At 41.0% G+C, this 13124-nt stretch overlaps 1 protein-coding gene across 1 annotated transcript; it reads right to left on the reverse strand.

Annotated features, from left to right (window-relative positions):
* Positions 1–992: 992 nt before the first annotated feature.
* LOC128232878 (uncharacterized) lies at positions 993–5203 on the reverse strand. Its single transcript, XM_052946660.1, has 7 exons — positions 5020–5203; positions 4592–4768; positions 4250–4424; positions 3317–3614; positions 2557–2658; positions 2049–2297; positions 993–1436 (listed from the first exon to the last, which is right to left on the reverse strand). The coding sequence occupies exons 1-7, from the start codon at positions 5174–5176 to the stop codon at positions 1161–1163; spliced, it is 1434 nt and encodes a 477-aa protein (XP_052802620.1). The 5' UTR covers positions 5177–5203; the 3' UTR covers positions 993–1160.
* Positions 5204–13124: the final 7921 nt, after the last annotated feature.

Genomic DNA, 13124 nt, shown 5'->3' on the forward strand with positions numbered 1-13124 from the left:
GTTTTTTACAGCACAAGGCAAACATGAATACATTGCTTTTTGACCGTCAAGTGCTACGGGAATGGGGCCGGGGATTTTAGGTTAAAATTTACTTTATAGGGATGAACAAGAATGCTTTTAAAAAATAGACAGAAAATATTCAAGAATGTGATAAAGTTTTGTCTCTAGGAATAAATAAAATCTTCCATATCAAAAACTGTTCTTGATTGTTTTTGTCAGCCTCATATTATTTTGTTTACACTTAAGGGAAAAATATGTTTTAGCATTGGGGATGAGGCCGTGATTCGTTGATAAATTAAATTATCGTTTATCGTTGTACTGTTTTAAATTCAGAAATTAAAGACTTCGTCCACTGAGCAATAAGACGAATGTTTTTAAGATGTTATTAATATCAACGTTTCTTTGATGTCCAAGTACCTCACAGCTGATTGCTGATGTCGCTGCGACCAATACCGCCATAAACTTACGGCCCGGTAACATGTGTTTTATTTCCCCATCTGGTGGCATTGGCTCGGAAAATCATATCTGCCTCATTATTTCTACATCAGTGGGCGGACAAGTTATTTAATATATTTTTCAATACCATTTGTTGCTTACATTGCAGGGCGTGCTGTTGGATTTTCTTTTGTCAAAATATTTATGAAACACAAATTCAAAACATTTTCTGCCATAGTTTCATGCTACGCAAAAATTCAAAAGTCGCTGTGGTTCGTTTTGCTATTTTTCCCCTGATTTTTCATAATTTTAATAAGATGAGTCTGATATACTGAATCCACTTAATCAACGTTCTGGTCGCACTGCACGTACCATATATGTAACTGTTTTCAAATATTTCACTTATAAACACATGAAGTTCAAGACTCACATCTGCTTTATGCATAAGGTAATCGTTTGTACTACGGTACAGCGATCCAGATTGATATTAATATCCAGTGAACATTGGCGTAAACTATTATTTACACTAGAAGATCATATGATTGAAAAGTGCGATTTATTTTTTAAAAAAGGTGCTTGATATTCGAATAACTTGTTTAAAAGTACAAACCTTAGAGTACATTCGAATTATCGCACGGTACACAAACTTGAAAACACATTTAAAGAAATGTCTTAGTTCTGTTTAAATCAAAACCCAAGAAAGCATTAATAACAGTATTATATTGTCAAGGAGGCGTGCGTTTCAGGGAGTCGATGTAGATCCACTCCATCGCTCTGTAAGGGCACAGCAACTTGCAGTCGTAGGAATCTCCTGACACATATGCGTATGACGTCACGTCGAGACGCCCGTTACTGCCGTACTCAAGATCAAGGCTAGAGGATACCCACATGACCTTTGATCCGGAAATGACGTCGTCGTTGATGGTAATATTCGAACCCCGATGATTAAACCTGTTATGCGCAGACTGTGAAGTCTTTGACAGGGCTAGGTTGTATAGGAACTGAAACCAAATAGAGAGGCGATATGCATCATAGACGATGTATGAACTATAAAAGTGTTTTTCTTTTTATGACTGGACAATTTTCCAAGTTTTATAACCCTTCAAATCCAGAAAACATTGAAAAGTGGAATTAATTCAGGTATAATCTTTTAAAAATGCAGCAACTTTATCTATCGTTTGACAACGCACAGCGTGCACTGAACACATGGTCAAACCATCTCCTTAATATTTTGTTAGAGGGTACATTCTATCAATACACAGCGTGTGTCAGTAACGTTAATTTCTTTATTAAAATAAGGCTTTATAATTGCTTAGTTTTAACAATATTCATTTTAATGAAATATTTTCAATGCCTTGATAGGCAGATATACACAGTCTGAGCTACTGTGGCAAAAATTGCCTGAAAAGGAAACAAGTGATGCACTAAACCAAGTGATGCACTAAACCAAGTGATGCACTAAACCAAGTGATGAAGTGATGCACTAAACCAAGTGATGCACTTAACCAAGTACTAACGACAGAACTGAGGAAGAAGCGTTGAAGCTCATTCTATGTTTCGCTTCTAAAAAAAGTATTAATCAATGAATGGTGAAACTAACACTTTCTTGTTACCTTATTCAAGTCTTTGCATGTGAGGTTGTTCCTTATATAATGGACACGTGGAAGGTGTCGGTGCAGCCCTTCCTGACTCTCCATGATACTCTGCAGCTCCGATGGCGTCTGGGGGTCCAGTGACACGTCCATGGGGTCGAAGGGCTGCTGAACGTTGGTGAATGTTTGCACGTGCGCAATGTCACCACTCACTTTGACGTTGGGCTCGTAAAACAGTACGTCTGCCTCCGAAATATGGCTGTCGTTTATCTGCCGTCAGTAATGTTAGGAACTTCCATTAAAAGGGTTATATTTGTACTATACAACGTAAATAAAGTACAAATCTAAAGTCTGATGAATAAATTACTTAAAATTAAATATACAAACTTAAGCTCAGATGTGAACCGTCAACCGTTGCTTTGAACTTATATGAATACAAAGAAATGCTATTTGATATTTGCGATGACCACATCAGTGTTGACTTAAGTTTGCTGGTGAGTGAGGCCTCAGACACAAATCAAAGTTCTACCTTAGAGGCGTTTCCCAGTTGAGCGCCAAGGAGAAGCTGCTGTGCGAGAACCGTAGAAACAGAGGCGCCGCCTGAATCTAGGGCCTTCATCGCGGACAGAGGCTGCAAGGAGGAATCATTGGGTCGGGTTTACAGTTGACATGCACAATATGTTAAATAAATGGAAATTGCCGATAAGTAAATAAAACTAAATTTTTCATCATCTAAATTTTTCATGGCATATTTACCACCACCCCCCTTTTTCACTGTTTGGACGGTGTTCTATAAAAACATTATGAACAACATGTGTGCGACATTTAAGGAATGAATAGCGAGATTATAAGAAGATAAACAATTCTAAATTTACATGTATATTATTTAATATGATTCGCGATCCGAACATATCCGAAGATGTTGTGTTCGTCGGAAAATGTTCGTAATTGCTAAAACATTTAAAGAAGTTGAGGTGTATATTGATTCGACTATGTTCCAATAACAGTATGGGACCATCCTATCACCATCCGTACGACACACGCTCGTAAGATCGATCATTTCCGATAAATATTTAGTTTGTATCACAAACTAATTTGAACGTATTTACTTGGAAACAAAATATGTTGTTTTTTAATATTTTCCCCGTCTAAACCAACCAATAAAACTTTTAGTTTCGAAAGAAATAAATTATGACTTTTCATGTACTGTATATCAATTCGAGATTTAAGCAATCGTACGATACGTGCATTAATATGATGGCCACATGTGAACCGCCAATTGGTCATACGTCGATGATTGCTTTTGTGTTGAAGTACGCCGATTTCAGTCCAGCTAGGGCGGTTAGTTTCTCCTCTATGGGTTGTCCAATAGTTGCAATGATAAAGTCAGTCACGTGTTCAGAAATGACTTCATACGCGGAATCGAACGTGACGTCATCGTCGACGGGTGGATCGTGATTGAGAACATTTGGTGGCATGGTGCCGGAAGCAAAGTGTCCGTGGTTGATACCGGACATGACGATGACGGGAGTGGAGTAGATAAGGCTGACCGGCCGCGGGTTGTGGATGGTCTCGTTCTCCAACTCTCTTAAAGGCAATTTGAATCAGGATAATATTCGATTATAAAGATGTGGCATATATACAGTAGAAGTTTTATTTCGTTTAGAAACCTAGGCCGGTAGCCCCCTAGAACTGGGCTGTGATTGACAGGAGGCAGTTTGCTGGCCATAATGATTAATTGCAACACCACGAGTCAGTCTCGGAAGTTTGTGGTGAGGAATATGAACACAAATTCATTATTGTTTATGAGTATGTTTAGCATTATATATTATGCAAGCTATATTGCATGTGTCCTTTCATGCATGTGCATGTGTTTTGAGTACTCTGAAAGAAGGCAATTTTTATCAGACGATTAGAAATTGTTTCAGTTGCCATGTAACTGTTGACGCAATCTCCTAAACTGCAATGGGATGTGGCGCTGTGGTGATTGCTTCTGCTTTAAGACAGATATTGTAACCAATAAGGAACTATGTAACTAATCACTATTTTTCACCTTTGTATTCAATATATTTCGTATTTAAATTATTATACATCGAAACTAAATAAGGCATAAACATTTGAAAGATTTATTGATTTGGATTCCCCACCCACTTTGTATTGTTGAAAGCCCTTAATCAGTTCACAGCTGACTCGAGTATAATATGTTTTGTCTGCAAACCTACTCGAATGTATCGACGATCCTAGTTACCCGCGTCAGGCCGTCCACGTCACCGGAAATGGTGAGAACGGGGATTGGATAGTCGCGGAGGTGATGATTGCGCGTCAGGTAGGAGGCCCAGAGCATCACCCCGGTCAGGGAACCGCCGTTCGACAGACCATAGTTGCCGACGAACACTCCTATGTTGTAAATAAACACTAAAATTAAAGTGATTATTCACCCGTACAAAATGTGTGGCCACGAATCGCCAATACATTCGTCCAGCGCCACATTTCTACAAAGACAAAGTTTAATGTAGATCGATCGAGCTATAGCTTTGTTAGTTTTATAAAGATTGAAGTGTTACCTCCTAAACTGTGTCCAGCAAGAAATATGAAGTTTCCCTTGAAGCCATGGTCCCCTAGGGTTTGCTTGGCCTTGTCTACGCCCTGGCTCACTTCCGGTGGGTTCGGAGTGTCAAACAGGAAATCTGTCAGCAGCGCTACCCACAGGCGACCCGGAAACGCGCTTTGAAGCTTTTCACCTTGAGTTTTGAAAGTATGAGGCACATTAGACAGGACCTTGAAACTGGGGCTTCAACGGAAGGCAACTATCCAACGCAAGTAAATGTACATGTAACAACATTTTAGAACATGTTAATACTGTATCTGTATCTGTAGAGAGCCATTTATTGCGTTCATATGTACGAAAGTAGCACGAATTGAGACCAAAAACGTGTTAAAAATAATGTATTCAGTACATATGATATATAACTTAATTAACGAACTAACAAACCTAGTGGCTGATACGCCTGTCCCAGAATGTCTGCACCCGGCGTCACAATCACTGCGACGTCAAACGTTCCATTTTTATTCGGCTTCAGAAGATTAACGTCAACTGGTGTCACTGTATGTATAAACACACACGTGAATACAGTTGAAATAATATTCATGGTTCGCGTTGTATAACTGTCCTATTTCTCAACTGTCACACTGAAATAGAACTGAGATAATGAACACATACGGTCAAGTTCTACTAAATATAGGGTTAGGGCACCATAATTCCGTACTTTAGTAGCGGCACGATTCGTTGAAAGAGATAAAATATCACCTATATGGTATTAAATGATAACAATAATAATGATGATTGATGGTTATATCGTTTAATCAAAGTGGCGATGATCATGTCGACATTTGACGTCGCCTCGACGACGGACTCCGACGTGGTTTTGACATGGGCTTTTTGTGGGTTTTGCAAAAGCGTTTGACGTCAAAACCCGACGACGAGGCGACGTTGAATAATTTGCGACAAGAAAATCTATTTTCTTCGAATCTCTTGTGGCTTCACATAAAAGTAATACTAGATCAATTTGATCATTATTTAATAATGCAAATAATTTTAACCAGAGTTGATTTGACGCAGTGTGGGTCTTATATAAATCAAGGGAGGTAATAAATATGTCAAGAAGAAAGATTTTCAACAAACGTAAGGATATCGGTCCGATATTGGACTAACCCATGCCTTGAGTGGTCCCTTATGACATGTTTTACCAATGCCTTGAATGGTATTGCTACCTTCCTTATGACATGTTTTACCCATGCCTTGAATGGTATTGGTGCCTCCCTTATGACATGTTTTACCCTTGCCTTGAATTGTATATGTGCCTCCTATATGACCTGTTTTACTAATGCCTTGAATGGTATTGCTACCTCCCTTATGACATGTTTTACCCATGCATTGAATGGTACTGGTGCCTCCCTTATGACATGTTTTACCCTTGCCTTGAATGGTACTGGTGCCTCCCTTATGACATGTTTTACCCTTGCCTTAAATGGTACTGGTGCCTCCCTTATGACATGTTTTACCCTTGCCTTAAATGGTACTGGTGCCTCCCTTATGACATGTTTTACCCATGCCTTAAATGGTACTGGTGCCTCCCTTATGACATGTTTTACCCATGCCTTAAATGGTACTGGTGCCTCCCTTATGACATGTTTTACCCATGCCTTAAATGGTACTGGTGCCTCCCTTATGACATGTTTTACCCTTGCCTTAAATGGTACTGGTGCCTCCCTTATGACATGTTTTACCCATGCCTTAAATGGTACTGGTGCCTCCCTTATGACATGTTTTACCCTTGCCTTGAATTGTATATGTGCCTCCTATATGACATGTTTTACCCCTGCCTTGATTGGTATTACTACCTCCTATATGACATGTTTTACCCCTGCCTTGATTGGTATTACTACCTCCTATATGACATGTTCTACGCATGCCATCAATGGTACTGGTGCCTCCCTAATGACATGTTTTACCCATGCCTTTATTTGTAGTGGTGCCTTAATTAGGACGTGTTATTCACTTGCCTTGAATGATATTGGTGCCTCCTATTTGACATGTTTTCCAATGCCTTAAATGGTATTGGTGCCTCCCTTATGACGTGTTTAACCCATGCCTTGAACAATATTGATGCCTCCTATATGACATGTTTTACCTCTTCAATGAATGGTATTGGTGCCTCCTATATGACATGTTTTACCCATGCCTTGATTGTTATTGGTGCCTCCTATTTTACATGTTCTACCTATGCCTTGTATGGTATTGGTGCCTCCTATATGACACGTTTTATACATGCCTTGAATGGTATTGGTGCCTCATATGACATGTTTTACCAATGCCTTGTATGGTGTTGGTGCCTCATATATATGACATGTTTTATCAATGCCTTGATTGTTATTGGTGCCTCCTATATGACATGCTTTACACATGCCTTGAATGGTATTGGTGCCTCATATATATGACGTGTTTTACCCATGCCTTGAATGGTATTGGTGCCTTCTATTTGACATATTTTACCCATGCCTTGTATGGTGTTGGTGCTTCCTATTTGACATGTTTTACCCATGCCTTGTATGGTGTTGGTGCTTCCTACTTGACATATTTTACCCATGCCTTGTATGGTGTTGGTGCTTCCTATTTGACATGTTTTACCCATGCTTTGAATGGTATTGCTGCCTTCTATGACATGTTTTACCCATGTCTTGTATGGTGTTGGTCCTATTTGACATGTTTTACCCATGCCTTGAATGGTATTGGTGCCTCCTTTGACATGTTTTACCCATGCCTTGAATGGTATTTGTGCCTTCTATTTGACATATTTTACCCATGCCTTGTATGGTATTGGTGCCTCCCTTTTGCCATGTTTTACCCATGTCTTGAATGGTATTGGTGCCTCCTATGACATGTTTACCCATGCCTTGTATGGTGTTGGTGCTTCCTATTTGACATGTTTTGCCTATGCCTTGAATGGTATTGGTGCCTCCCTTATGCCATGTTTTACCCATGCCTTGAATGGTATTGGTTCATCTTATGACATGTTTTACCCATGCCTTGAATGGTATTGGTGCCTCCTATGACATGTTTTGCCCATGCCTTGAATGGTATTGGTGCCGCCTATGACATGGTTTACCCATGCCTTGAATGGTATTGGTGCCTCCTATGACATGTTTTACCCATGCCTTGAATTCTATACATGTGTGAGCCTCCTATATGACATGTTTTCTTATGCATTGAATGGTAGTGCTGCCTCCCTTATGCCATGTTTTACCCATGCCTTGATTGTTATTTGTGCTTCCTATTTGACATGTTTTCCAATGCCTTGAATGGTATTGGTGCCTCCCTTATGACGTGTTTAACCCATGCCTTGAACAATATTGATGCCTCCTATATGACATGTTTTACCTCTTCAATGAATGGTGTTGGTGCCTCCTATATGACATGTTTTACCCATGCCTTGATTGTTATTGGTGCCTCCTATTTTACATGTTCTACCTATCCCTTGTATGGTATTGGTGCCTCCTATATGACACGTTTTATACATGCCTTGAATGGTATTGGTGCCTCATATGACATGTTTTACCAATGCCTTGTATGTTGTTGGTGCCTCATATATATGACATGTTTTACCCATGCCTTGATTGTTATTGGTGCCTCCTATATGACATGCTTTACACATGCCTTGAATGGTATTGGTGCCTCATATATATGACGTGTTTTACCCATGCCTTGAATGGTATTGGTGCCTTCTATTTGACATATTTTACCCATGCCTTGTATGGTGTTGGTGCTTCCTATTTGACATGTTTTACCCATGCCTTGTATGGTATTGGTGCTTCCTACTTGACATATTTTACCCATGCCTTGTATGGTGTTGGTGCTTCCTATTTGACATGTTTTACCCATGCTTTGAATGGTATTGCTGCCTTCTATGACATGTTTTACCCATGTCTTGTATGGTGTTGGTGCCTCCTATGACATGTTTTGCCCATGCCTTGAATGGTATTGGTGCCTCCTATAACATGTTTTGCCCATGTCTTGAATGGTATTGGTGCCGCCTATGACATGTTTTACCCATGTCTTGAATGGTATTGGTGCCTCCTATGACATGTTTTGCCCATGTCTTGAATGGTATTGGTGCCTCCTATGACATGTTTTGCCCATGCCTTGAATGGTATTGGTGCCTCCTATGACATGTTTTGCCCATGCCTTGAATGGTATTGGTGCCTCCTATGACATGTTTTGCCCATGCTTTGAATGGTATTGGTGCCTCCTATGACATGTTTTGCCCATGCCTTGAATGGTATTGGTGCCTCCTATGACATGTTTTGCCCATGCCTTGAATGGTATTGGTGCCTCCTATGACATGTTTTACCCATGTCTTGAATGGTATTGGTGCCGCCTATGACATGTTTTACCAATGTCTTGAATGGTATTGTTGCCTCCTATGACAAGTTTTGCCCATGTCTTGAATGGTATTGCTGCCTTCTATGACATGTTTTACCCATGTCTTGAATGGTATTGGTGCCGCCTATGACATGTTTTGCCCATGCCTTGAATGGTATTGGTGCCTCCTATGACATGTTTTACCCACACCTTGAATGGTATTGGTGCCTCCCTTATGACATGTTTTGCCCATGCCCTGGATGGTATTGGTGCCTCTATGACATGTTTTACTCATGTCTTGTATGGTGTTGGTCCTATTTGACATGTTTTACCCATGCCTTGAATGGTATTGGTGCCTCCTTTGACATGTTTTACCCATGCCTTGAATGGTATTGGTGCCTCATATGACATGTTTTACCAATGCCTTGTATGGTGTTGGTGCCTCATATATATGACATGTTTTACCCATGCCTTGATTGTTATTGGTGCCTCCTATATGACATGCTTTACACATGCATTGAATGGTATTGGTGCCTTATATATATGACGTGTTTTGCCCATTCCTTGAACGGTATTGGTGCCTCCTATGACATGTTTTGCCCATGCCTTGAATGGTATTGGTGCCTCCTATGACATGTTTTGCCCATGCCTTGAATGGTATTGGTGCCTCCTATGACATGTTTTGCCCATGCCTTGAATGGTATTGGTGCCTCCTATGACATGTTTTGCCCATGCCTTGAATGGTATTGGTGCCTCCTATGACATGTTTTGCCCATGCCTTGAATGGTATTGGTGCCTCCTATGACATGTTTTGCCCATGCCTTGAACGGTATTGGTGCCTCCTATGACATGTTTTGCCCATGCCTTGAACGGTATTGGTGCCTCCTATGACATGTTTTGCCCATGCCTTGAACGGTATTGGTGCCTCCTATGACATGTTTTGCCCATGCCTTGAATGGTATTGGTGCCTCCTATGACATGTTTTGCCCATGCCTTGAATGGTATTGGTGCCTCCTATGACATGTTTTGCCCATGCCTTGAATGGTATTGGTGCCTCCTATGACATGTTTTGCCCATGCCTTGAATGGTATTGGTGCCTCCTATGACATGTTTTGCCCATGCCTTGAATGGTATTGGTGCCTCCTATGACATGTTTTACCCATGTCTTGAATGGTATTGGTGCCGCCTATGACATGTTTTACCCATGTCTTGAATGGTATTGTTGCCTCCTATAACAAGTTTTGCCCATGTCTTGAATGGTATTGCTGCCTTCTATGACATGTTTTACCCATGTCTTGAATGGTATTGGTGCCGCCTATGACATGTTTTGCCCATGCCTTGAATGGTATTGGTGCCTCCTATGACATGTTTTACCCACACCTTGAATGGTATTGGTGCCTCCCTTATGACATGTTTTGCCCATGCCCTGGATGGTATTGGTGCCTCTATGACATGTTTTACTCATGTCTTGTATGGTGTTGGTCCTATTTGACATGTTTTACCCATGCCTTTAATGGTATTGGTGCCTCCTTTGACATGTTTTACCCATGCCTTGAATGGTATTGGTGCCTCATATGACATGTTTTACCAATGCCTTGTATGGTGTTGGTGCCTCATATATATGACATGTTTTACCCATGCCTTGATTGTTATTGGTGCCTCCTATATGACATGCTTTACACATGCATTGAATGGTATTGGTGCCTTATATATATGACGTGTTTTGCCCATTCCTTGAACGGTATTGGTGCCTCCTATGACATGTTTTGCCCATGCCTTGAATGGTATTTGTGCCTCCTATGACATGTTTTGCCCATGCCTTGAATGGTATTGGTGCATCCTATATGGCATGTCTTACCCATGCCTTGAATGGTATTGGTGCCTCCTATATGACATGTTTTGCCCATGCCTTGAATGGTATTGGTGCCTCCTATGACATGTTTTGCCCATGCCTTGAACGGTATTGGTGCCTCCTATGACATGTTTTGCCCATGCCTTGAACGGTATTGGTGCCTCCTATGACATGTTTTGCCCATGCCTTGAACGGTATTGGTGCCTCCTATGACATGTTTTGCCCATGCCTTGAACGGTATTGGTGCCTCCTATGACATGTTTTGCCCATGTCTTGAATGGTATTGCTGCCTTCTATGACATGTTTTACCCATGTCTTGAATGGTATTGGTGCCGCCTATGACATGTTTTGCCCATGCCTTGAATGGTATTGGTGCCTCCTATGACATGTTTTACCCACACCTTGAATGGTATTGGTGCCTCCCTTATGACATGTTTTGCCCATGCCCTGGATGGTATTGGTGCCTCTATGACATGTTTTACTCATGTCTTGTATGGTGTTGGTCCTATTTGACATGTTTTACCCATGCCTTTAATGGTATTGGTGCCTCCTTTGACATGTTTTACCCATGCCTTGAATGGTATTGGTGCCTCATATGACATGTTTTACCAATGCCTTGTATGGTGTTGGTGCCTCATATATATGACATGTTTTACCCATGCCTTGATTGTTATTGGTGCCTCCTATATGACATGCTTTACACATGCATTGAATGGTATTGGTGCCTTATATATATGACGTGTTTTGCCCATTCCTTGAATGGTATTGGTGCCTCCTATGACATGTTTTGCCCATGCCTTGAATGGTATTGGTGCCTCCTATGACATGTTTTGCCCATGCCTTGAATGGTATTGGTGCCTCCTATGACATGTTTTGCCCATGCCTTGAATGGTATTGGTGCCTCCTATGACATGTTTTGCCCATGCCTTGAACGGTATTGGTGCCTCCTATGACATGTTTTGCCCATGCCTTGAACGGTATTGGTGCCTCCTATGACATGTTTTGCCCATGCCTTGAACGGTATTGGTGCCTCCTATGACATGTTTTGCCCATGCCTTGAACGGTATTGGTGCCTCCTATGACATGTTTTGCCCATGCCTTGAACGGTATTGGTGCCTCCTATGACATGTTTTGCCCATGCCTTGAACGGTATTGGTGCCTCCTATGACATGTTTTGCCCATGCCTTGAACGGTATTGGTGCCTCCTATGACATGTTTTGCCCATGCCTTGAACGGTATTGGTGCCTCCTATGACATGTTTTGCCCATGCCTTGAACGGTATTGGTGCCTCCTATGACATGTTTTGCCCATGCCTTGAACGGTATTGGTGCCTCCTATGACATGTTTTGCCCATGCCTTGAACGGTATTGGTGCCTCCTATGACATGTTTTGCCCATGCCTTGAACGGTATTGGTGCCTCCTATGACATGTTTTGCCCATGCCTTGAACGGTATTGGTGCCTCCTATGACATGTTTTGCCCATGCCTTGAACGGTATTGGTGCCTCCTATGACGTGTTTTGCCCATGCCTTGAATGGTATTGGTGCCTCCTATGACGTGTTTTGCCCATGCCTTGAATGGTATTGGTGCCTCCTATGACGTGTTTTGCCCATGCCTTGAATGGTATTGGTGCCTCCTATGACGTGTTTTGCCCATGCCTTGAATGGTATTGGTGCCTCCTATGACGTGTTTTGCCCATGCCTTGAATGGTATTGGTGCCTCCTATGACGTGTTTTGCCCATGCCTTGAATGGTATTGGTGCCTCCTATGACATGTTTTGCCCATGCCTTGAATGGTATTGGTGCCTCCTATGACGTGTTTTACCTATCCCTTGAATGGTATTGGTGCATCCTATATGACGTGTTCGTGGAGGAAAGTACACCCTTCTTCCTGGATGCCTAGTTTCACGCCTTAGTTTTGTGTACATGTATTTAATCACCACGGTGAATGAACTTACTAAAGTTGCTGATGTCAGTAAAAGTTTACAAGTGTTTTGCATTGATCTGAGTATTTTCAACTCTTGAATGAAATGCTGCAATTAATATTATTTTTTGGCTTTTTACAATTTATAATATAATGCTATCATGGCAAGGAAACATTTGTTTTAAACACAATTGACCTGAAAACTTTGCCTATTAATACTGAACATCTTCACTTTATTGTCAGTTAATTTGAGGCCAATCACTTTACTGATGTCAGTACAGTCCAGTAACCATTTCAACCTGACACCTTTTAAATATGTTTTGTTTCAGTATAAAAATGGATAAAAATGCATAACTGAATGCTACAAGTAGTTTACACCAAGAACAGATGAGAAGAAACAAGTG

The sequence above is a fragment of the Mya arenaria genome, chromosome 4 (genome assembly GCF_026914265.1).
Source record: "Mya arenaria isolate MELC-2E11 chromosome 4, ASM2691426v1".
NCBI classification, from domain to species: domain Eukaryota; kingdom Metazoa; phylum Mollusca; class Bivalvia; order Myida; family Myidae; genus Mya; species Mya arenaria.

Coding starts and splice junctions, on each gene's coding strand:
- LOC128232878 (XM_052946660.1), bottom strand. CDS start 5,176: ATGAATATTATTTCAACTGTATTCACGTGTGTGTTTATACATACAGTG. Junction 2,298..2,556: donor AACTGGGAAACGCCTCTAAG/GTAGAACTTTGA, acceptor TACTGACGGCAG/ATAAACGACAGCCATATTTC. Junction 1,437..2,048: donor CATGCAAAGACTTGAATAAG/GTAACAAGAAAG, acceptor ATTTGGTTTCAG/TTCCTATACAACCTAGCCCT.